Genomic DNA, 23,097 nt, shown 5'->3' with positions numbered 1-23,097 from the left:
AAATCAAATTTCCCGCGGATGAAGCAGGGAATCCTTATCTAGAAGTCCCAGAACACATAATTTGAACTGTCGATTTGGCTTCAATTCTGAATAATCCCCAATGGAATTACTTTGCAGTCCCAATAAGTTACAGTAGATCCCAGATATAAGTAATTATTTTGGGCTGGGGGTTGCCGGGAATGATTGGATATCCGACAAGGTGTACCTTGCCTCGGAAACTGAAGACGAAATCGTTTGGGCTCCTGCGGGTACTACGCATTGACATAGCGCATATGACTAGCATTATGACATATTTTGTGGTTGGGTTGGGGCAAACGGTTTGGCATGATACTGTTATGGAGTATGGGAGTAAATGAAAGGGTATAGAATGTGGTATCACAATCAATATTAACGTATTTTTTCTTCTTGGACTTCCCTATTCAAACACCATCAATAAACCGCCCAAGCATTTATTTTCCCTGGACTCTATTTATGCATTTTGGGCCTCCTTCAGACAACGTTCGCAAGTGCAGGCGAAAGTGAAAAGGTTCTTGGTCAGCTTCTGCCTCGCCTGGAAATCCACGTATGTGGACAAGTCGAAATAAGCAATGCAGCATTCTTCGCCGGCAGCTATATCTCGCGATGTGGTGTAGACTATCCGCCCACGCTCATCCGCTGCCCAGGTAATCTATTTCATCAGTACTCGGAATCCATTGAAATGTGATCGAAGAAGCTTACATTCGGAAAACAAGAATGGTTCGCCATGGTCGCTCGCTGGTAGCAAGCTAATGCATATTGAGGGCCTCGTTTATGTGGCTGGTCTGTGAATGGAATTATCCCTGTGGCCCCTGGATAGAGTCCAAAAGCGTTTGACTCCTCTTTGGAGACCAGCATCAACACCTCTTCAGTATCAGGAAGCCCTTGATGATTGCTGAGATATGTTTCAATCTGTCTTCGCCAGATGTCAAGTTCCGCCTGGGGCCAGAGATCCATGTTGTCGCGGAGGTCGTCCATTCCCCTCCACCCGTACGGGAACTTGTCTTGCCATGGGTAGTGCTGGTGAGAGCCGGATTTGGCTTGCATCTCTAAATGGCGCCCTGCATATATCCGAACGATAATCCAGAGCATGGAAAGGGTATTTATTTATTTATTTATTTAATCAAGTTTAAGGTCCATACCGAGCCCTAGGGGCTATGACAGACCGCTACCAAGATGGTAGACTTATTCAGTACATTCAGTTTTTCTTAACATCTTTTTTCTTGACCATTCGTAGCTTTTTCCTCGCCCCAATCCGCCTTGTCTGCGCAGGGCATTTGGGCAGTACTTATTTCTTATGCCCCTATAGCGCTACGATAACTGTGGCTATAGGGCCCTAAGAAAGTTCCTAACCCTCCTTGTATTATTGGCTAGTTCACTCTAGCCACCTTCGACGGGTAAAGAACCCATGATTCCTTGTCCATAAGGACCGTACCCTATCCCTAGGGATAAGTAGCTTAGCTGAGGCATGAGCTTACCATCCGCTCCTTTTTACATCTGAGCTTGATGTGATTCAAACTGTTAATTGGCCTAGGCCGTTCTTCGTAAGCATCCTTAGGGGTTAGAGGCTGGGAAAAGGTCCTCTAACACCCCACACCGTGTGTGATAGACTAGAGAACGCTCACTTACTTCTTTTTTGGGAGCCCCTAGATGCTCCCGGGTGCCGTAGCAAGCCAAATTCCTCGGAAAAAGGCCACATGGTGGTATAATGTGCCAGTGGTGAGAATCGAACTCACGACCTCCCAGTGGTAGAACTTTCTCTAGGAAAAGTTCCCAATAATGGGGGCTGCCTCGGGACGCTACCACAACGCCACGCCGCCGGCCATGGAAAGGGTATATTCATCTTCTTTTTCGCGGATAGTTGTTCCATGCTGCTTGAGCCAGTCACATTCAAAGTCGTGAGTCGCCTGGCCTGTAGCCCGGCAATGATCGTTGCACCAGACAACGTCTTGAATGCAGTCATTGGGGCAACGGACAGCTATGGCTTGAGGAACTTGCCGGCGACATATAATATTGCTACACATGATAGCATCGTGTGTCGATGGATGCTCCGAGGGAACCACGGCGTATGGAGGATCTACCACAAGAACTGTACCAACCGGTACGGACTCCGACACGCGCAGCGATCGGCCTTTCTCTGGGTCGTAGTCCGGGGTCAGATGAGGGTGGATGTATAGGTCCGCATCTTGAGGAACGAGAGGGGTTAAAGCTGTAGCGGGGGCCGTGGACGTTACACCTGGCTTATGAGCAACGACCAACTGCCGGCACTCCATCATTCCCGCATCCGCAGCTCCATTCTCATTCTTTGGCCCATTGATCTGTTGCGCATCCTGGGGCTGCATACACAGTCCGGCCCGATGCAGAAGCCCCTCCATCTCATCGAGGTCATACATCCGAACAGAATAGAACAGATCCTGATGCACGGCTGGAGCTGCGAGATCGATCACGATCTCCCTGCTAGCGAGGAGCTTTTTGTCCGGGGACAGTTCACGTTCGCGACACGCTAGCAGCTTCATACTGGCCGTTATGCTCCTCAACTGCTTGTTTGCTTTGGCTACGAGCTCGGTATCGAGCCACTCCCACCCGCTCTGGGTGAAGTTGGCCCGCATCCATTCGCCATCCACATAGTCGATGATAAAGATACCTCCTGGTTTTAGGACCCGACGAGCTTCCCGGACAGTTTGCAGATTGTCCTGTTCGTTGCCGTGCCCGAATGAATTTCCGAGAAGGACGATCACGTCAAAATTGTCGTCCGCAACAGGGATTTGGCGCGCATCGCCCGCTTCAAACTTGGTATTTCTGGTCAAGTCCTCGGCTTTCGCTCGCTCCTGAGCTATATCCAGGAGATAGGTGCTTTGGTCAACGCCGTGAAAATGCACGGCTGGAAAGCGCTTTGCGAGGTGGATGGTGTGTCGGCCCTGACCGCAACACAGATCAAGCACTTTCACCGGAGTAATGCTGGTGGCGTTTTGAAAGAGCTTTTGTACACGGGGAATGTTTAACAGGCCGTCGCACTCCTTCGCCGTGACGGTTGGATCCTCGACGCAGTCTCCATCCGCATAGAGGTATGTCTCGTTATAGGCGTCTCTCCACCAGTCTTTTTCAATGTAAGGGAATAATGAGCTGACACGACCCAATTGACCTGGGATAGTCATTGTTATGGATTGTTATCTCTTGGGATGAATTGAATCGAGCATCTCTGGCACAATATGCGGGACATTATATACAGAGGGTATTGCTTGCTGCACCCCTCTATCATGCAAATACATAATTCGTTATGGTCACTGTGGGATAGATCACATCACCAGCCAGCGCATCGAGCTGCAAGCATGAGAATATCCCCATTACATTTGAGGCGTTCTTGGGTCCAGATCAGCTGGCCAAGTCTTTTCCCGATCGCGATCGGGAACTAAGCTATTTTCTTAGCAAGTCCCAGTATATGATCCAAAAACATCATGGTCATAACCGAGGATTAGAGTATCATCATGGCTGTCCGACTCAAAACGTTGATACATGATGCCAATCGGCATTTACTCCTCTTGCATCGAACATCGAATCAGATTGCATTCTGCATACAGCCGCTCTCTTCCTCATTTGCTCGTGGGGCAAAACGAGTGGCAATAATACAAGGTCCTAGCGTGCGGGATGCAGATTTCATGCATTTTTCTGCATGCCTGCCACGTACTTCCAGGTGACCGCAACTGCGTGGTTTGCGGTAAATGGTAAAGGACAGCAACGCCAGTACTTAACTTTCAACTTTCCCCTCTTTTCCTTGAAAACTAAATATAAAGTACCGAACAATGGCACGGGCCTTCGGAGGCTACTGGTGTGTCCTCACTGCCGTCTGCACTTTGATGTGGGGAGTCTACTTTAGTAAATAGAACATCTACGCGCGGAGTACTTGTACGGATCTAATATTGAAAAACCTCAAAATATAGTATACGACCTCCCAGCCTCACTATCAACCCCGTTACAAGCACATCTAGGCCTTTCCGACTCGAAATATGCCTACCTCGTATCTGCGCTGTATACCGCATACGCGACCCCGAATACAATTCTCCCCTTCTTCTGCGGGCCCCTAGTGCAACGCTTTGGCGAGAAATTCGCCCTCCTGCTAACGCTCACCAGCGTGGTCTTTGGGCAGCTAGTATTTGCGCTCTCCGTCCAGACCCAGTTTCAGCCCGGGATGATCTTGGGCCGGACCTTGTTCGGACTTGGAGGTGAGGTTATGGGAGTATTGGGATCCGAGATTACCACGCGATGGTTCAGGTGCGCACATTCTAACTACTCTTAACTACAGGTCACATCCATTGTTGCTGACACCTAGGCAGAGATAAGTGCCTCTCACTGGCACTGGCGATGAACCTCGCATCGTGGAGGTTAGGCAGCGTTACCAATTCGATTCTCATTCCGCGGCTGGCCAAAGCCCATGGTGTAGTCGCTGCGGGCTGGATGGGTACTGGATTCTCGCTTGGGGTCTCTATTCTGAGTGCGCTTTATCTGATATCTATCGATGACTCTACAGGTGGGAAACGCACAGGTACAGAAGAGTCAAATGATGAAGAAGAGGAAACAGGAATGAATGTCAACCTCCTTGTCTCTCTCGCCCAATGCCCCCGAATTTTCTGGCAGCTAGGACTCCTTTGCATGCTGGGATACGGCAGCATCAATACGTTTACGAACTCGGCCCAGCGATTTCTTGCATTTACGTTCTATGGTGGTGATCAGCGCGCTGCTGGCTCAGCAACGAGGTAAATATCGAAAATTTGTTAATACCCGGATATTGAGAGCTAATACCATTACACTGCAGTGTTCCATACATTCTATCAAGCGTTCTCGTCCCTCCACTGGGCCTTCTACTAGATCTACCATTTTTTAACCACTATCCAGCTGCTCTGGTCATTACTAACTTGCTTATGCTTCTGGCACATCTACTATTTCTGACCAGTACCAAAATTGGACCGATTCTCCCACTAAGCTTACTGGGCACTGCATATGCACTTTTCGGAGTTGTATTCTGGACCAGTCTCACAAGATGCCTTATCTTTGTGGGCAAGACTTGGTCTGCTGCGGAAGGCAGAGGGATAGTGCAAGATGCGTCTGAGAGAGGATACGGAACGATTGATTCTGATGACGCGAATCAAGGCAGCCCCAACTCTGAAAATCATCAGGAAGTGATCACGTTTGGATTCGGGGTCATGACGAGTCTCACGAACTTGTCTACTGGCGCCGTTCCGATCCTTCTTGCTGGTGCAGAGAATCTCGCCGGATATGCAGGTTTGGAAATGGTTTTTCTTGCACTTGCAGGTTTTGGGTGCCTAGCTTCGGTACAGTTAGCGTGGATGTGGAATGGTATTTAGTTTCCAGACTGTAGAATTGATATACAGAGATGACAAGATCAATTTTCGGCAGCAGACATATCTCTTTGTGCTTCCTGAACACAGCGCCTCCACTTAACACTTTTGATAAATACCAGCTCTATCCAAACCACCACACATAATGCCAGCAATGTCCCAATCCAGAACCCCGACACATTCCACCCAAGCCCAAACGCAAGCCCGAGCCCAACTGGAAGACCAAGGACACTGAAAGCACCTGTCTGCACCCATCCCGCTACATCTTGTCGTCCAATTGCACACAGCACCCCGTTACTAATGATAGCAATGCACTCCACAACATGACAGGCAGCACACACCGGCAAAACATTCAGAACCATCTCGATCACATCGTCTTCTTTTGCAAAAACGCGCGCGATGTACCGCCCAAACACCAAGAGCACGGATATACCAACACATCCAACAACGACAGCAACATACAGTGAGACACGCGTGGCTAGCCTCGCTGCATTGGGGCTCCCGGCGCCAATCCAGTTCCCGATGCGAATTCGCGAGGAGGTAGATATGGCGAATGGGATATGCCAGAAAATGTTTGAGATGGTGGAGAGGACGGTCTGTGTTGCGAGGATGGAGGGGCCTAGATACGACGCGGCGTAGGTGTTAAGACCGTAGGCGAGAGTCTCGACTTCGACGGTCAGGAGACTTGGGATTGAGAGGCGGATCATGGGTTCCCAGTTGCGGAGAGATTGTTTCGTGAATCCAATCCAGCATTTGTCTAGAGAGAAGAAGTAGACAAGAAGGAAGAACGTGAGAGCTATGAGGTTGTCTGTCAGAGCTAGGGCTATGGGGGCGCCGATAAAGCCCATCCCACGGTTCTGTAATGTCAGCATTACTTTGCTTTTATAGTCTATGTGAGAAAAAGTGTATACATACCCAAACCAGAAACCAATTCAAAAATGCACTAATCGGCGTACATATCAACAACACATACATACCCGCCGAATAGCACCCCTGTGCCTGAATATACCTCCTCCCAGACTCAAACGCCGCATATCCTGGCATCCCCCAAGCCGCAATATGCAAATACCTTCCTGCCAGCACAGCCGTATCCCGCTCCGGTATAATGCGTACCAAGATCCCCTCCGCGCACCACCACAGCGCAGCCATCGGAATGGTCACCAAAGCCAGCAGAAGTGCCATCCGCTGCAGATGCACGGCGGTAAGGTGCTTCATGCCGGACCCGTAAGACTGCGCACATAGCGTGTCCAGACTCGTGGTTATGCCATAATAGACAGCGTAACCTGTGGCGTTCGCTGTGAAGCCAGCGAGACTGGCGGCGCCGAGTTCAACGGTCCCTAGATTACCGACGGTGATTACGGTAATAGTGGTGAGGGAGTATTCAAGGAGGAGGGAGAAGACTACCGGTGTGGAGTTTTGGGCTATGGTTTTGGCTTCTGTTGCTGGTGTTGTTGTTGTTGCTGTTTCGTGTATCTGGAAGGATGTTTGCTGGGGATCTTCATCGCGTGTGCCTGTCTCGGCCTCTGCATCGTCGTCCGATGGTCGTGTTAGGCTGGTATATTCAATCTTTTCGCGTAATGACGACGCGCGGAAAATGTCGTTGAATATTTCTCGTATGGCTTTCATTTCAAGCTTCGAGGAGGTGTTTGGATGGGACTGAGTTCACCATATTTTTTTTGGCTCTGTGCTTGAAAAGGGATACGGATCGATATGGTACGTCACTTCTTTAGGGATGTCGACGCAAGGAGGAATGATCTGGAGTGCACATACCACATACTGTGGCCTGTAATCAATAAAATATCATAAAGGATTAGTGCTAGATCGACGCCCCCTTCTGATCTTTGGACCCTCAAAATTCTTATTTGGGTATAGCACTATGCAAGAATGGGAATCATTGAGATTTAGTGCCGGGTTGCGACTATTGATTCACAAGGCTATTTAGAGACTTTTTACGGAGTACTATATACGCTGCACATTATCTCTAATTATGGATTAGTTTCTCCCAATAGAATTCGAATAACTCTCTTATGGCCTTGTTCAGTGGCATGCATCAGAGGTGTCCATCCATCATGATCCCGAGAATTAACATCAACACCGCCACGGGACAAAAGCAGCCTCACAATACTTTCATAGCCTTCTTGACAAGCGCGAGAGAGTGGAGTCCAATTCTGATTACATTTCCCGTCGACCTCAACATCATCACGCTCCAGGAGCATCTTCACGACGCCTTCACATCCTCCTCGAGCAGCCCATGCAAGCGGTGTCCGGCCCTCGAAATCCTTGGAGTCTGCATTTACACTGTTCAAAGATAGCAAAAGCTGAACAATACTTTCGTAACCCTCTTCAGCCGCATGAGACAAGGGTGTTCTGTATTCAAAATCTGCCAAGTCGGCTGTCATCTTGTCGCACTCAAGCAGAGCACTAACAAAATCTTCATGCCCCTCCTGCGCAGCACGAGATATGGGCGTCCATCCTCGCATATCTATCGCTGCTGGATTGGCCCCCTTTTGCAGAAGAAGTTTCACAATCCGAAGATGTCCGGAACCAGCAGCGTATTCCAGCGGCGAACAGTTCCACATATCCGCCGCATTGGCGTCCACATCCTGTCGTGATAACAGCTCCTCCACTACCGCTTGGTGTCCCAAACGGGCACTAAGGGACAGTGGTGTCCAGCCCTCGAGGGTTCTGGAGTTCGGATCAACACCTTTGTGCGTTAACAGGATTCGGACCTGTGTCGCTTGGCCGTTTCTAGCGGCCCATGAAAGTGGTGTATGTCTTCTCTCGTCTTGTTGGTTTGAATCAACCCATTTTTTTCGCAGGAGTAATTGCATCAAGTTCGCAGGTCCGTTTTTTGCGAGTAAATGGAGGATGGTTTCTTCGTTGTCATTCTGTCGAGAAATGTGCCGTGCAGTCAAGAAGTTTGTTAACCTCGGGATTATGTGAAGCACGCAGAAAAGTGCGTCAGGATCCAAATTATGAGCTATGAGCATCAATATCTCCGGTGGCAATAAATGTAGCATTTGTCCTAAAGCTGGCAGATCTATCTGGACACGATCAACGGAGGTACTTGGAGAGGCTATAGTTGATTGGGCGTTGTTATTTCGTCACTCGATAAACACTTGAATTGTTTCCGAAAGCTATTAGCCATCGAAGAAAAAGCCTCTCTGGTAGCGAGACATCTCAAGGGTTTTGTAGACCGACATGCAAATCTTCGGAGCGTTGTCGCGTCCGACTGTCCGACGAGATCCGACCAACGTCCGAGGTACCACATAAGGTAAATATTGTAGCAATGGATTATAGGATTATATACGTATTACCTACCTCACGTCTAGCCTATCCAAAGCACTGTCGATACAAAAATGAAAGGAGAATGCTAGAATTCCCACGACTCATCAACCGATTTAATAGCCCAGTCAAACTTCTCCTGTAAGCCCTTCGAAAATAGTTTATTTATTGGCACATTGAATTTTTTCGAGAACACTACTGAGAGTCGTGGATCGATATAATTCTATATCGCATAAGCCATCAGCCTGCTGTTGGGAACGAAGTCAAGGACTCACCATCTTCGATGTACCAAGAGCGACTTCCTTGTTGCTTTCCTTGTTTTCAGCTTGGGCTCTTGTTGCTTCTAGTTGCTTTTGGAGCCTGTCAATTCTCTTTTTGGTGCTTTCCATGGAGACACGCTTGCTTTCGTATTGAACCTCTCCGGTTTCATTCTCCTCTTGAAAGTCCAGTTCCATCTGCTTGATAATTTCGAGTTCTTGTTGCAGTCTTGTTGGGTCTGCTTCAAATTTCTTCATGATCTTTTGGCGCTTTTCCTCTACCAACGAGATCTGATGTTCTTTGATCCAGTCGAGCTCCAGACAGTCATCACGCTCGAAATAACCATCTCCCATTGCCTCCCGAACCCCAGGGTCCAGGCTAAGCATCATTTTCTTGCGACGCCAAAGCTCGTATTGTATTGCTTTTTCCTACGAGGGGTAAGTATGTGTTATGAATTGAGTTATGCGGTCGCGGTTGACTTACTCGATCATAAAGCTTTTCTATCTGTGCCGAATGGCTGGCGGTAATGGCCCGCTTGTGGTTGCATAGGATAGCAACGGTTCTGTTTGCATCGTTATATGCTTTGACCTTTTCGGTAACGGAAGCTTCGGGCTTTATTGTCTTCAGCAGGTTCGAGAAAATGAACGAAGCATTGAAAGTACGAAAGACTTTGGCGGTTAGACCGGGCATATAATTGGAAAGGTGTCTATTTAGTCCAGATGTCTGGTTAAATAAGTTAGAATGCTGTTGCTTCATGGTCCAAATGGAATATCTGCATACCGTCAACCGATCGAAGATCTCATCCCCTTCCTTCTTGGGGAATTTCTTGAAGATCTTGAAGTTTTTAAATACCTGTCGATCTACTCCAACCTCGTCATAGAATCGGATACTGTCTTTTCCCAGAAAATCAAGTACGACGGTATTTGGCGGTTTCAGAGTGACATTCTCGTATTTCAAGGAGCAACAGCCGACAGTATCTGCCTCGCCTTCCCCTTTCTCATTACCAGCTCGCAATGCAAGCTTGTCAATGAGATACATGGCAGTCGCTAACTGGCGTATTTCCATGAGCTCATGCCGGAGACCCTGCTGATAATCATGCCGTATGCGATCGATATGCTGCTCTAGCCGGCGAGAAGTCTCAAATTTCTTGTAGTCACTCTGGCCGCGAACGTTTGAATTGGCCGCTAGCATGACATATTTGTAATTACCGTTCACATTTCCCTTCCACATGGCTAGCCATGTCGCCTCTCGGTCATGTTTGATATCCTTCCACTGATGTCCGACAGGAGGCAGGGGCACATTGGCATTCTTGCTGAGATTGAGTGTGACTTGCTCTGGAGAAACCCTGGTCTTGACCTTCCCGTTCCTTGGATGGTCTCCGCGGCCCCGAAAGAGCCCAGGTGGCTCAATTCGAAAGTTTCCTACTTTCTGCGGTTGGCCATCCCAAATGCAAAGTCTAAACGGTTCCTCCAATGCATCTCTGGCGGCCTTTTGCTCTTTTCTCTGAGCCAGTGGCTCAGCTTTTCTTTGAGCTTTTCTCATCTGAAAGTACTCGAATATAGAAGAGAAGTCACACTTGGCCAAAGTCTCAATCTGTAGAACCCTTCCCTGCGGATTCCGGGCACCTGAAGTTCTTTTGATAGTCTTCTGGAAATCTTCGAAAAAATTCTTTCGGAACGTAGGGTTTTCGACATAGTGTGTGGCATCCAACATTTCTCCAAAGAAGCATGCGATTTCTTCGACTTCCGGCTCGAGCGTGATAGGGATTCCATCGTACTTCATTTTTACATCGGCTGGTAAGGGGGCATATGGAGGTGGGAATAGCACGCCATTATGCTCGAGCGTTTTCCATTTGATTGTGCCGTCATGTTTGTCAGGCTCGTTCCACCATTCGTTTCCTGTTGTATCGCCTTCCTGTCCCTGGCTGCCTGGGCTTTGGCCTGGTGCGTCATTCTCGGTGTTCCCTTCCTTTCGTGCATTTTCGAGCAGCGGAACGTGTAGACCTTCTTTCGAATCACCTTCAGACTTTATGCGGTCTTTCATTTTGGATATTGGCATATATAAACGATTTCCATTACTCCGAGTATTTCGATTCAGAAGGGGCACATCAGAGTCTGAGTCTTCGCATGTGACGGCTTTCGTGATTGTAGTCTGCAGGCTTTCGTCGTTGGCCGAATCCGCTCGATTGGGACTGACATTTCGATCTCGTTTTCGATATAGATGTTTCGACTGAGACACCAGGTTAGATTGTGCTATCATATATTCCCTATGCTGGCGATACTTACCAAAGGCTTGTCATCATCACTGCTGTCCTCCAGGCAAGGCCTCTTCTTGCGTGGTAGATATGTCTTTGGGTGGTCACAGTCGTCCATCTCTTCTTTCATCCTTTCTGTTTGGTTTGGCTTGCGTTTTACTCTTCGAAAATAACCGCGAGAGCAACGTAGATTTCAACGTAGCTTGAGAAGAGATAAACCATCAACTGGTCACATAGTTAGGGCGGCATACATCTCTCGGAAGCTTACCGGACCCGAAAGCCGAGCTGGTCCGATTTTCCCTCCTCCGAATTCTTGAATCAAATCATTCCGAACGTTCTATGCCACATACTAGCTAGCTAGTCAGGACTGGAATAGTATTATTTCATCAATTCTGTGTCTGTAAATTTTCATTTGCTGCGGATATGGCTTCCCAGGCCCGACAGTCAAATAGGGCGGCGGTACGTCATTTTAAATCTAGCTGCTCGGCGAACTCCTCTACTAATGTCACCCACACATAGTGCGATTTGTGCCATTTACGGAAGGTTAGACTAGCCTGTATCTGTCGATATATGGGGATTTTTGCTTACTGAGGCTAGGTAAAATGCGATAGGGAAGAGCATTGTGGAAATTGCCAAACAGCAGACGTGCCATGTCTTCGTACACGTCCCACTCGGAGTGTACGCTCGCGACAGTCGAAGTGAGTTAACAGGTGCATGTTTATTTATCAAATGGTTCTCGGTAATTAATTGAGATGATAGGATCTCGGCTCTTGCAAAAAGACTAGAGAGTTTAGAGAATGCTTCACATGTCTCTCCTCAGTACGACACCGCTTCGATTTGTCATAGGCGTTTATGTTAATATATCACTCTTAGCAGAAATCAAACTTCTGGTCCTGTGCATTATATACCTATTTCCGAGGCAAGGGCAGCTAGGAGCAATGCAACCGGCCCGATACCTGATGAAGTTGAAGATACTTCCGGTGTTCCGATAAGCACAGATCTCTTGCAAGCGCAAACTGCGCATCATTATGCCGAAGCACACGAGTCGATTCTGTCAAGATTAAATGAGGATAGTGATATGAATCCTACAAGACGCGGCGTGCTGAAGTCCGCACTGGAGGTTGTCAGTCAGATGTCGAGTTTAAGCTCAGGATTTGCAATTGACAGTGAAATGCCCACTGATGCTACCTTTGCAAATACTAACCCGAATGAGGCCCTTCGGCCGGAACTACTGTATATCTTATCACCAGGTGAAGTCTTCTTAAGTCTTCAAAGGGGGAGGGGGGGGGGTTCATGACTAACATTTGATAATAGACTACAAGCCTCAATGGCAGGATCATATTTCTCAGAAGACTCTCGAATCAATGGTTCTCGCCTTGATGGAGAGAAAAGAAAATGAGCAGGTTCTTCTTCAATACCAGGTGTGTGTATACGCCAAAGAAATATTCCGCATTTCTAGATGGACCAGCATACGCCATGACGAGACATTTTTAAAGCATCATGAGCATACTCTGCATTACTATAAAAACATGGCACTTGCTGCACTAAGGCAAATCAACATGCTTTCTCCTCCGACTCTTACGCTCGTTCAAGCATTACTATCGGGAGTAGGTGCATAGGAAATTGCCTAATAATGCTTGCTCCACAGCATCATGCTGACATGTCTTGGGCCTAGGCAATGCTAATGCAGTTTCTCGGTAATATGCCCCAGAGCTGGATGATGACTTCCTTTGCTGCACGCACAATAACATTCCTCAATCATCATGTGCACACTTCCGACACATTCAGTGAGCAAACGGATGAAATGAAGTTGAGTACGACTTGGTGCTTTTATCTGGATAAAGTACTCAGTGCACTCTTCCAGAAACCTCCATCGCTACCCAAGCTAGGTTTCGACTCCGTCACACTTACTCAATGGGACACTTTTCCTCTTGTCTTCCAGTTCATGGTGGAAATGGCGAGTATTATGGACAGGGCACTTGAACTTCAACTTCGGTGTGGCGAAATTGAGAAAACGCAGAGCCTTTCACGAATTGATAAGATCATTCAAGATACATATGATTTGTACGACAAATACATAATAGTAAGAACCTAAGTACCCTTCTGGCAAGACAATTAATAACTAGGATTACAAAAACAAGTCACATATGACTGTCCAGGACGAAACGCAAACTGACTGGATTGCCGGCACCTTCTGCCACCATACCTTGCTCAGTAGCTTCTTTCAACTCCGATTTAATTTGTTTATGGAGAAGAAAGACCAGGGAAAGTATCTAGAGAACGCTCGCAAGGCACTTACCACATTTCATCATTTGCAAAATCGTGCCCTCCATTCCAACCCATCACAACCGAACGCCTCTTTCTTTGCTTGGTAAAGAGAAGCTTAGCCCATTGCATAAATGCTCTACTGACGTGATGAAACCAGGACAATTCTCCTTTTCCCCCTCCACCCTTTCTTCTCCCTCTTCTGCAACGTCGTCGGCACATCCAACTTGCAGGATCTCCAGCTGATGCAAAGTATCACTAACAAACTTTCACCATTTACACGAACATCAAAATCAGTGGCAAAACTACATCGTCTCTTTACATCTTTGCTGGAACTCTGTCGCCCGCTTTTCGATGCCACTGCTGAAGATTCGGATGTACCATCTAATGCAGATGACGATCTCAACACGTTCAACAATTTTGATCAATCAATTTCAGTTTCTAATGAAATACGCCACGTTGATGGCAGTGAAGCCCTCGTGAACTCTGGGGCTGCAGATGCGGAGCTCATGCCAGGTTATTCGGATTTAAGGTCTGGATTTCCTTGGGGCGACGGGCAAATGCTGGAGCTACTTAGTAGTCAGCCTTGTTTAGATTGGCTTGAATGGGGATCTAATTAAGCACAATGGAAATTAGGGCAGGTTTGCCTAGAACGATGTCATTGTACATTGTGGCCTAGACAGAAGCATGCTTCTGCCTATAATCACATGATTTCTTCATATACCTGTCACCATCAGCTTTTTTCTTTTAGATCTCTCGACTCAATTCCTCTACTTTTCTATCCCATCGGAAACAGCAACTGGTCAAAATGGGGTGAGTAAAACCCAAATTATTCTTATCAAAAATACTAAACCGATGCCCAAGATACACCCACTACTACCCTATCAATACAAACTCCCCCGAGTGGAAAGCCATCTGGCCCCAACTCATCGACAATGTCCATAAAATCATTTCACGCTCCGGAGTTCATGTATCTGGCCCTGACGAAGGTCATGATGGCGAGGAAATCCCGCCGCCCATCGTCGATGTAAACGAGGATACCTATCTCAATGGGGTCGGTTATGACGGTTATCAGCCATTTGTCATTGGGCGCAAAGGCTATCCTGGATGCACAAAGACTGTGCGCAAGCCATATGATGTAGTGGTGACATGCATTTTATTGCGGGCCTATATGCTGGCACCCTCTGCTTGTGGCATCGGGTAAGTTCATGCTTTCTCATTTGTTGACTCTAGAGCCAAGCTGATTTCACAGTTCGGATGGATTCTGGATCGAGTTGAAAGCTGCCCGGTCGCTTTACGAGGGTCTTTTTGGTGAAAAGCCTAAGTCGAGGAATGAGCGCTCGCAAAGTATTCGATACATAGCTCTGACTGTGTCTCGGGCTTGGGAGAGGTTTTGATTTACTAGATAATAAAGTTGATTTCTTACTTTTACTGTGTCTTTTCCTATGTGGATCGAGCTTTAAGTGCTCTGTATTGAACATTGTCCAGTTGTCTAAGTTGATATCCGTTTTAGGCAGTAGATACCGCTAGAGAAAATGATTATAAGCAGAAGTCGGACAACGTCTTATTCATGTGCTCCAATCACTATCTTCTTCTTCTTCTTCATCTTTGGAACCCCCAATTCAAGTCGACCTATTCAGAAATAGCTGCCAAAATGCGGTAAGTCTGAAACAAAAGTTCAGACCAAGAAATACTCACACAAGTCCAAGGTACACCCACTACTATTACATCGTTACAGACTCGGATGTAGTCAAAATCATCTCACACAGTAAGTACGCCTGACTGATGGTGCGGGAGCGGATTATACCCGCCACTTCTATTGTGACTGTGACGACGAAGGCAGCGATGATGAGGAGATACCGCCACCGCCGGCCATCGTCGATATCCATAGATGTATTAACATCAATGGTGTCGGGGATGACTCCCACGAATCATTTGGTATTAGATCAGCTATACTGACTTTTATAGTTCTGATGGAGACTGGCATGATTGGAGGTCTGTCCGACATGACTGTAAGTACCTATTCGGCGAGGAGCCTAAATTCCCTTGGGCTGGAAAGAAGAATACAAAACGGCCTTGGAAGCACTATAGCCATGGCTTGTTTGTTGCTAGACTTGCCTGGCTTTGGAGGTTTGATTGAAGGCAATTGAGACTCGCTATTTTACTATTTATTCAAGGCTTGTCTGCCTGAACCAACATCATATGCAACCGTCATGGCCATAGACAGAAACAGACACCTGGCTGTATCTACCCATAAAAAATAAAAAAAAAAAAAACATAAGATGTCTGTCTCCGTATCTCACGGGACGTGAAAAAAGGCGACAAAAAAGAAATCTCCCCGACTGGGAATCGAACCCAGGTCTCCCGCGCTTGTAGTTGTTAGGCTGACAAGCGGAAATCATGACCACTAGACCATCGAGGACTTGATGATGCTGCTTGCCATTTTATCGTATATAAGGTAATCAGTACTATAGCCCTAAGCACACGAACACCCTGTACACGTGCGTGTCCGATACGAGGTGCATCACTACTGACTGCGGGGGTGTATTGGCGTGTGTTTATAGATTGATACTAGAGCTTACAAAAGATAGTATGGCTTTAGCTTACAGGGTAAATCATTGTTTGCGCCGTGAGGGGCGCTCAGCCCCGTTTGCTCAGTATATATATCTCCAAGGTCTACCATGGAATTCATCACCGCATCGTACCTGCGCACATATACATTCCTACCAGGAAGCAAAGCCGAGAAGATGCCTAAACTAATTTTTGTTTTCGCTCCCGGTGCCTGGCATTCGGCCAACTCCTTCGACAACGTGACGACCATACTCACAGAACAAGGCTACGAATGCCACTCCATCGCCTTTCCCTCCGCCACCCGCGCCAGAGATAAAAGATGCGCTGTTGACGGAGGACATCACTACTATCCAAAATGTTATCGAGCCGCTTGTCGATGCAGGTCGGGATATCATTCTGTTGTACCACGTTGCTCGGGGTGGAAGGGATTGACGAGGGTCGATAGACAAGAAAAGGGGTTTGATGGGGAGTGGGCTATTTATTCTTCATCAGTTCGTTTTTTGGCAACATGGGAGACGGCTTGGTAGAGTTTTTCACTGAGATGAATATTAACTGGTGGGCTGTGAATGTACGTTCTCTCATCCTTCCTTTTTTTTTTTTTTTGCCTACATTATACTGAACGATCTACAGAAGGAAACAAAAACCCTATTCCCAGATGACCCAATTTACCGCTTCTATTTTGGTCTTCCCGCAGCCGAAGCGCTGAAACGGGCTGCTGCGCTGGTGCCGCATGCGCTGCGCAGTATGGGTGTACCAGCGGCAAGCGCTGCGTGGCTCGAGGTCCCCTCGACTTATCTGATCTGTACGGAGGACAATGCACTTACGTTGGAGTTCCAGCGGGAAATAATGAAGCGTGCGCAAGCGGAGGGCGCGAATATGAGAACGGTGGAGATGAAGACGGGGCATAGTCCTTGGTTGGTTGATGTGGGAGTATTTGTTGGGCATTTGTTGGATGCAGTTAACACGGGCATTTGATATGATTTGACGAAGTTCATTGCATTTTGTTGGCGGTACCTATGTTACAATGTTCATCGTGAATCCACTAGACGACATCGCATCGCCATCCTCGACGAGGAATGTAGATGTCCCCGTGTAGAACGCTTGGCCTTCTACTTGCACAACCACAGATTCAATAGAACTCCCGTCTGGTCCATCTATCGTAGTCTTTCCGACGATTTCAGCACTAAAAGTACCCGCTCCGAAATGGTTTGAGACAATAGAGTTATACGCCCAACGCTGACCAACGGGTCTAAGCCCCTTCGCATAAGCAAGTGCCATTCGCGCCGTCACACAAGATCCTGTGGGAGATCGGTCAATCTGGTTCTCAGCAAAGTAACAGAGACCAGTCTCTGCGCCGGCCACGTTGTCAGGCTTGTAACCCCTGTTGGGATCGACAATCATCACCGAGTACAGGAAGGAAAGACGCTCATCTTCGGGGTGCTGAATAGCGGACTTGATTTCAGGCCTTGACTCAAGATAAGGCTTTAGCTTCTGCACGCATCGAGTCGCAACATCCAGATCCACATCCTTCAGACCGTTGGTGAGTCCCAGATCATCCGCATTGACAATAGCATAGAATGCTCCGCCATAGCTCACATCCAAGCAAATAGAGTTCTTTTCACCGAGCTCCGGCCACCGAACTTCAGACGGAATGGGTACCTTCAACTGAATGGCACTAGCAAAAGCCGGCGTGGACAAGAACGTCACTGGTCGCGATGCATCAGACTTCCTTGCGTCGGGCGTAACAGGCACCATCACCCTAACCAGTCCACAAGGCGCATGGATATTAGCAGCCACTGTTCGCGTAGCCGGATCAACTTCCAGCGCTTCCCGTTGAGGAAAACAGCAAGATCATGCGTATCGACCAAAAACCTCCCTAGCGCAATAGTAGCATGCCCGCACATCGTCGAGAAGCCCTCATTGTGAATGAACAAGACACCGACATGAGCTTCCCCAGACCGAACAAGTTCAGTCTCCGGCCGGATGATCGCGCCGTACATGCCGTCGTGGCCGCGCGGTTCGAGCATTAATCGTCGACGAACATGGTCGTATTTGCGAATTGCTTGGTCGCGCTGTTCTAGCAGGGTTCCCGATAGTGATGGGAAGCCCGAGTAGACGATCCGGGTTGGTTCGCCGGTAGTGTGCATGTCGATGCAGCGGATAGGTTGTGTGCTGGTGTCATTTTTGAGTGTCTGAGCTAAGTCCATATTGCTGGTGATGTGAGTGGATAGACTGTGGAGGATGAAAAGTAGCACAGGAATGATTGTTTGGATGATTTATAGATATCTGACTGCGGGGGCTGAGGGGTTCCAACGGACCTTGACCCACAGGGCGTAGGGCGTCATTTTTAGAAGCAGAAGCAGATTTTATATGGATGATGATCCAATTAGCAGTTGAATGTTCATGAGTACAGTAGTAGAACGGTGCGCATTATTATCGTGTCAGAATTGCGGCCCGTGAGCGTCGCATTACATGCTGTACTTGTTTACAACTTTACTATGTAGAATGGCAACGATGGAAAAGAAGAAGACAATTAAAAAAGGACAAAAAAAAGAAGAAACGTACGCCGGAAGCAATTGCATTATATTTGCCAAAAAATTTATGTACGAAAGAAAGGCAAAAAGAAAGGCCCCAATCGCGACTCGAACGCGAGACCTCCTCGATATCAGATGTATAAACCCGAACGAGGAATCATACCACTAGACCATCGGGGCTACTTGTTGATATTTCTTCAGTTTTATATTATGTATGTTATTTCTTATGGTCATTCAATCAGCGCTCGGAATGTTCAGGCATGTGCGTATGCAAGGAGAGTTTATCACGCAATTCCAAACAGTAGTGGTGATGAACACGCTGTGTGACGCTTTTCCGAATTGGATTTTTCTGCCACTGTCCGCTATCGTCGTTTTCTCGCAGCATACTGTCAGCCTATCAATTCCTTGCAAATCCTGCATCGTTTGACTGCCCTCCAGTTCTTCCAGGGGTACTCACCGCCTTCCGATACAAGCAACCCCCTGTCACCGCCCTCGGTCGATCCTGCCGCTATTGAATAATGGCGGGTTTATCGATCTGGCCCATAGTGGCGGATGCTTTGGTGTCCCCTTTCGCCTCCATTATTGCATCTTGTGCACGTATCCTTGCGCATACTCGTTTGTACTCCCTTTCTTGCTTATCGGTATTTCCCGTTTGTTCGATCTCGTCCGGCGTTTGTCCGCTCCCATTGCGGTGAATCCCGTGCATCAAGCGTCTCTCCCATTACGTGCATGTCACCAAGGTCCCCTGTGCCTCCTCGCCTGTGGAACATCGGAGGTCGTCTGTATATTCCAGCCAGTCGCTCGCTCCTCCGTCCTAGCACTATTGACGCAGCTGCGTCTCATTGTTCTGTTCTGCCACGGCCGCCAATCTCGTATCGGAGCCGTCTATTGTCCAGCCCGTCAGCCGGCCGTTTCTTTCCCCAGTCGTCCTGCAACCCTTTCTCCACACGTTCCGTGACCATGGGGCCAATTGAACGTCTGACAGAACACCTGGAGAAGCCGGAGGTTGACAACAGATCTTACCGGGTGATTCGCTTAGAAAATAAGCTCGAGGCTCTCTTGGTTCATGACCCCGATACAGACAAGGCCAGCGCGGCCTGTAACGTCAATGTAGGGAACTTTTCAGACTATGATGACATGGCGGGGCTTTCCCATGCTGTTGAGCACCTTCTATTTATGGGAACAGAGAAAGTAAGCAGCCCTGCGCTTATTGTTCTTTTCGAGAACCGAGAACTGACCAGTCCCTGTAACAATAGTTTCCCCAAGAGAATGCCTACAACCAATATCTCGCCGCCCATTCAGGATCATCCAACGCCTACACCGCAGCTACAGAGACAAACTACTTCTTTGAAGTGTCTGCTACATCGACTGACGACCATGCGCACAACCAATCTGCCACTAATGGATCGGTCAACGGGACCACAAATGGCACTGCTGTAGAGCAGAATGGGACTGGAAAGTCTGAAGGAGCTTCCACATCGCCGCTCTACGGAGCCCTCGATCGTTTCGCACAGTTCTTTGTTGCTCCGCTGTTCTTGGAGTCGACTCTCGATCGTGAGTTAAGGGCGGTGGACTCAGAGAACAAGAAGAACCTTCAGAGTGACCTGTGGCGCTTGATGCAGCTGAACAAGTCTCTGTCCAACCCCAAGCATCCGTACAGCCATTTTTCCACTGGCAACCTGCAGACACTGAAGGAGGAGCCAGAGAAACGTGGTCTCAATGTCCGCGACGAATTCATCAAGCATTATGAGAGACACTACTCAGCCAACCGCATGAAGCTTGTTGTGCTTGGACGGGAATCATTGGACGATCTTGAGAAGTGGGTTGGCGACTTCTTTAGCGACGTGAAGAATAAGGACTTGCCGCAAAATCGATGGGACGATGTACAACCATGGTTATCAGAGCATCTGGGAATCCAAATATTTGCCAAACCCGTCATGGATACTCGGTCATTGGACTTCTATTTCCCGTTCCTAGACGAAGAGTTCCTGCACGAGTCCCAACCAAGCCGCTACATTAGTCATTTGGTTGGCCACGAGGGCCCTGGTAGTATCTTGGCCTATATCAAGGCGAAGGGTTGGGCAAATGGCTTATCCGCCGGTGCCATGCCCATTTGCCCTGGATCTGCTTTCTTCACCATCTCTGTGAAGTTGACCAAGGATGGATTGAAACAACATCGTGAAGTGGCGAAGGTGATCTTCGAGTACCTTGCCATGATCAAGGAACGCGAGCCGGAACAGTGGATCTTTGATGAGATGAAGGATCTCACTGAAGTTGACTTCCGGTTCAGACAAAAATCTCCGGCTAGTCGCTTCACGAGCCGCCTGAGCAGTGTCATGCAGAAGCCTTTGCCTAGGGAGTGGCTGCTGAGTGGCTCGAATTTGAGAAAGTTCGATGCAAAGCTTATCAAAGAGGCCCTTTCAACATTCAGGGCAGACAACTTCCGAGCTGTCATTGTGGCCCAGGAATACCCTGGAGATTGGGACCGTAAGGAGAAGTGGTACGGTACCGAGCACAAGGTTGAGAAGATTCCGGAGGACTTCATGTCAGAGATCAAGAAGGCGCTGGCCAGCACTCCCGAAACCAGGACGCCTGACTTGCACATGCCCCACAAGAACGAGTTTGTTCCGACCCGACTCTCTGTGGAGAAGAAGGAGGTCTCGGAGCCGGCCAAGACGCCGAAACTTATCCGTCACGATGACCGTGTGCGTCTTTGGTTCAAGAAGGACGACCGCTTCTGGGTTCCCAAAGCCATCCTACAAATCACCCTCAGAAACCCATTGGTTTGGGCGACTCCTGCAAACTATGTGAAATCGCGACTGTATTGTGAACTTGTGAGAGATGCTCTGAACGAGTACTCTTACGATGCAGAGCTTGCCGGCTTGGACTATAACCTTTCTTCCAGCATGTTTGGCTTGGATATCTCGATTGGCGGATACAACGACAAGATGTCAGTACTCTTGGAGAAGGTGTTGACAGGCATGCGTGATCTTGAGGTTAAACCGGAGCGGTTCCATGTCGTCAAGGAACGTTTGTCCCGGGCCTACCGTAACGCAGAGTATCAACAGCCATTCTACCAAGTAGGAGACTTTACCAGATACCTGACGGCAGAGAGGACCTGGATCAACGAACAGTTTGCTGCTGAATTGGAGTTTATCGAGGCTGAGGAGGTTGCGGCATTTTTCCAGGAAATTCTGCAGCAAACCCACATTGAGGTTCTGGCTCACGGTAACCTATACAAGGAGGATGCGCTCCGGATGACAGACTCAGTGGAGAAGGTACTACAGAGCCGGCCCTTGCCTCCGTCTCAATGGAATGTGCGGCGGAATATGATTATTCCACCGGGAAGCAACTACGTCTACGAGCGTACTCTCAAGGACCCCGCGAACGTTAACCACTGCATCGAATATTACTTGTTTGCTGGAAGCAGTATGGACCACGTTCTCCGGGCCAAGCTTCTGCTGTTTGCCCAGATGACCGACGAGCCCGCGTTCGACCAACTTCGGAGCAAAGAACAGCTGGGATATGTTGTCTGGAGCGGCGCTCGTTACTCCGCCACTACCATTGGATACCGGGTCATAATCCAGAGTGAACGCACTGCGAAATATCTGGAGTCTCGTATCGATAACTTCTTGAGCGACTTTGGAAACAAGCTGGCTAATATGTCGGACCAAGAATTCGAGGGCCACAAGCGCAGTGTTATCAAGAAAAGACTCGAGACACTCAAGAACCTGAGCTCCGAGGCCAGCCGGTTCTGGACGCACATTGGCTCAGAGTACTTCGATTTCGTGCAGAATGAGGTCGATGCTGCCACCGTCCGTACACTGACCAAGTTGGACGCCATCCAATTCTACAAGCAATACATTGATCCTCAGTCCGTCACTCGAGCCAAGCTCGCTGTGCACCTGGTTGCACAGAACGGCACTCACCCGGAAGCCACAAGTGTGCAGGAGCGCAAGTCCGAGCTGGTTTTGAACCTTGTTGAGCAGCTGGAAACCGCTGGATTCGCAGTGGACCCGAAGCGTCTGGAGACTGCATTCGCCAAGGTCGATGTTTCGACCGGTGACAAGGCCCAGATCTTGTCCACTCTCAGTGCATTCTTGTTGAATGAGATGAGCCTCTCTGAGCAACAAACGAAGCCGGCCCTCGAACAGGCCAAACGGAACCTGGGCTTCCAGCTGAAGCACTTGGGCTTCGAGCAAACCAATGGACACAATTTTGGGGACTCCGTTGAGACCTCTACTGGAGCCGATGGCATCAAGAAGCGTGACGTCCAACAGAGTGTGACCTACATCACTGATGTACCGGAGTACAAGGCCCGTCTGGCTGTCAGCGCTGGACCTCATGCTATCACTGATATCAGTGAGTTTGAGGATTTTGATGCCAAGCTTTGATTTATGCTTATGTGACATGATGTGGATGCATGCTAGAGAGCAGTTTTATTTCATGATGAGTTGCATTTTGTATCTCGGTGCACTGGTTTGGCTGAATTGGGGTGATGACGGGGAGTCGATTGGGGTTGGGGTTTTGGATAGTAATAAATATGATGAGTATAGTGAAT

At 48.3% G+C, this 23,097-nt stretch overlaps 10 protein-coding genes and 2 non-coding genes across 12 annotated transcripts; 4 read left to right on the top strand and 8 right to left on the bottom strand.

Moving 5' to 3' along the window:
- Window positions 1–469: 469 nt before the first annotated feature.
- Window positions 470–1,107, bottom strand: ACHE_51062S (SET domain-containing protein; the record flags this gene model as incomplete). Its single annotated transcript, XM_043280847.1, has 2 exons — window positions 470–667; window positions 718–1,107. The coding sequence occupies 2 exons, from the start codon at window positions 1,105–1,107 to the stop codon at window positions 470–472; spliced, it is 588 nt and encodes a 195-aa protein (XP_043138386.1).
- A 707-nt stretch (window positions 1,108–1,814) lies between these two features.
- ACHE_51061S (uncharacterized protein) lies at window positions 1,815–3,170 on the bottom strand (the record flags this gene model as incomplete). Its single annotated transcript, XM_043280846.1, has 1 exon — window positions 1,815–3,170. One exon carries the CDS (start codon window positions 3,168–3,170, stop codon window positions 1,815–1,817), a length of 1,356 nt encoding a protein of 451 aa, XP_043138385.1.
- Window positions 3,171–3,815: 645 nt separating this feature from the next.
- On the top strand, window positions 3,816–4,770 carry ACHE_51060A (uncharacterized protein; the record flags this gene model as incomplete). The annotated part of the gene is made up of 3 exons (XM_043280845.1): window positions 3,816–3,888; window positions 3,954–4,284; window positions 4,347–4,770. 3 exons carry the CDS (start codon window positions 3,816–3,818, stop codon window positions 4,768–4,770), a joined length of 828 nt encoding a protein of 275 aa, XP_043138384.1.
- A 643-nt stretch (window positions 4,771–5,413) lies between these two features.
- ACHE_51059S (MATE family efflux transporter) lies at window positions 5,414–6,995 on the bottom strand (the record flags this gene model as incomplete). The annotated part of the gene is made up of 2 exons (XM_043280844.1): window positions 5,414–6,226; window positions 6,285–6,995. The coding sequence occupies 2 exons, from the start codon at window positions 6,993–6,995 to the stop codon at window positions 5,414–5,416; spliced, it is 1,524 nt and encodes a 507-aa protein (XP_043138383.1).
- Window positions 6,996–7,354: 359 nt separating this feature from the next.
- On the bottom strand, window positions 7,355–8,200 carry ACHE_51058S (ankyrin repeat domain-containing protein; the record flags this gene model as incomplete). Its single annotated transcript, XM_043280843.1, has 1 exon — window positions 7,355–8,200. One exon carries the CDS (start codon window positions 8,198–8,200, stop codon window positions 7,355–7,357), a length of 846 nt encoding a protein of 281 aa, XP_043138382.1.
- A 542-nt stretch (window positions 8,201–8,742) lies between these two features.
- TOP1_4 (DNA topoisomerase 1) lies at window positions 8,743–11,296 on the bottom strand (the record flags this gene model as incomplete). The annotated part of the gene is made up of 5 exons (XM_043280842.1): window positions 8,743–8,877; window positions 8,930–9,340; window positions 9,396–9,635; window positions 9,693–11,141; window positions 11,198–11,296. 5 exons carry the CDS (start codon window positions 11,294–11,296, stop codon window positions 8,743–8,745), a joined length of 2,334 nt encoding a protein of 777 aa, XP_043138381.1.
- A 2,943-nt stretch (window positions 11,297–14,239) lies between these two features.
- Window positions 14,240–14,828, top strand: ACHE_51056A (uncharacterized protein; the record flags this gene model as incomplete). The annotated part of the gene is made up of 3 exons (XM_043280840.1): window positions 14,240–14,244; window positions 14,296–14,631; window positions 14,684–14,828. 3 exons carry the CDS (start codon window positions 14,240–14,242, stop codon window positions 14,826–14,828), a joined length of 486 nt encoding a protein of 161 aa, XP_043138380.1.
- A 937-nt stretch (window positions 14,829–15,765) lies between these two features.
- Window positions 15,766–15,853, bottom strand: ACHE_t50018S. The gene has a single exon. It is a non-coding gene; the product is annotated as a tRNA-Asp (tRNA).
- Window positions 15,854–16,510: 657 nt separating this feature from the next.
- On the top strand, window positions 16,511–16,977 carry ACHE_51055A (uncharacterized protein; the record flags this gene model as incomplete). Its single annotated transcript, XM_043280839.1, has 2 exons — window positions 16,511–16,570; window positions 16,633–16,977. The coding sequence occupies 2 exons, from the start codon at window positions 16,511–16,513 to the stop codon at window positions 16,975–16,977; spliced, it is 405 nt and encodes a 134-aa protein (XP_043138379.1).
- Window positions 16,978–17,016: 39 nt separating this feature from the next.
- ACHE_51054S (putative proline racemase) lies at window positions 17,017–18,209 on the bottom strand (the record flags this gene model as incomplete). The annotated part of the gene is made up of 2 exons (XM_043280838.1): window positions 17,017–17,761; window positions 17,821–18,209. 2 exons carry the CDS (start codon window positions 18,207–18,209, stop codon window positions 17,017–17,019), a joined length of 1,134 nt encoding a protein of 377 aa, XP_043138378.1.
- A 420-nt stretch (window positions 18,210–18,629) lies between these two features.
- On the bottom strand, window positions 18,630–18,716 carry ACHE_t50017S. The gene has a single exon. It is a non-coding gene; the product is annotated as a tRNA-Pro (tRNA).
- Window positions 18,717–19,265: 549 nt separating this feature from the next.
- IDE1 (a-pheromone processing metallopeptidase Ste23) lies at window positions 19,266–22,930 on the top strand (the record flags this gene model as incomplete). The annotated part of the gene is made up of 2 exons (XM_043280837.1): window positions 19,266–19,727; window positions 19,793–22,930. The coding sequence occupies 2 exons, from the start codon at window positions 19,266–19,268 to the stop codon at window positions 22,928–22,930; spliced, it is 3,600 nt and encodes a 1,199-aa protein (XP_043138377.1).
- Between the last annotated feature and the right edge of the window lie 167 nt (window positions 22,931–23,097).

This window comes from Aspergillus chevalieri, chromosome 5 (genome assembly GCF_016861735.1).
Source record: "Aspergillus chevalieri M1 DNA, chromosome 5, nearly complete sequence".
NCBI lineage: Eukaryota > Fungi > Ascomycota > Eurotiomycetes > Eurotiales > Aspergillaceae > Aspergillus > Aspergillus chevalieri.
This window is presented reverse-complemented; position numbering and strand designations above follow the sequence as displayed.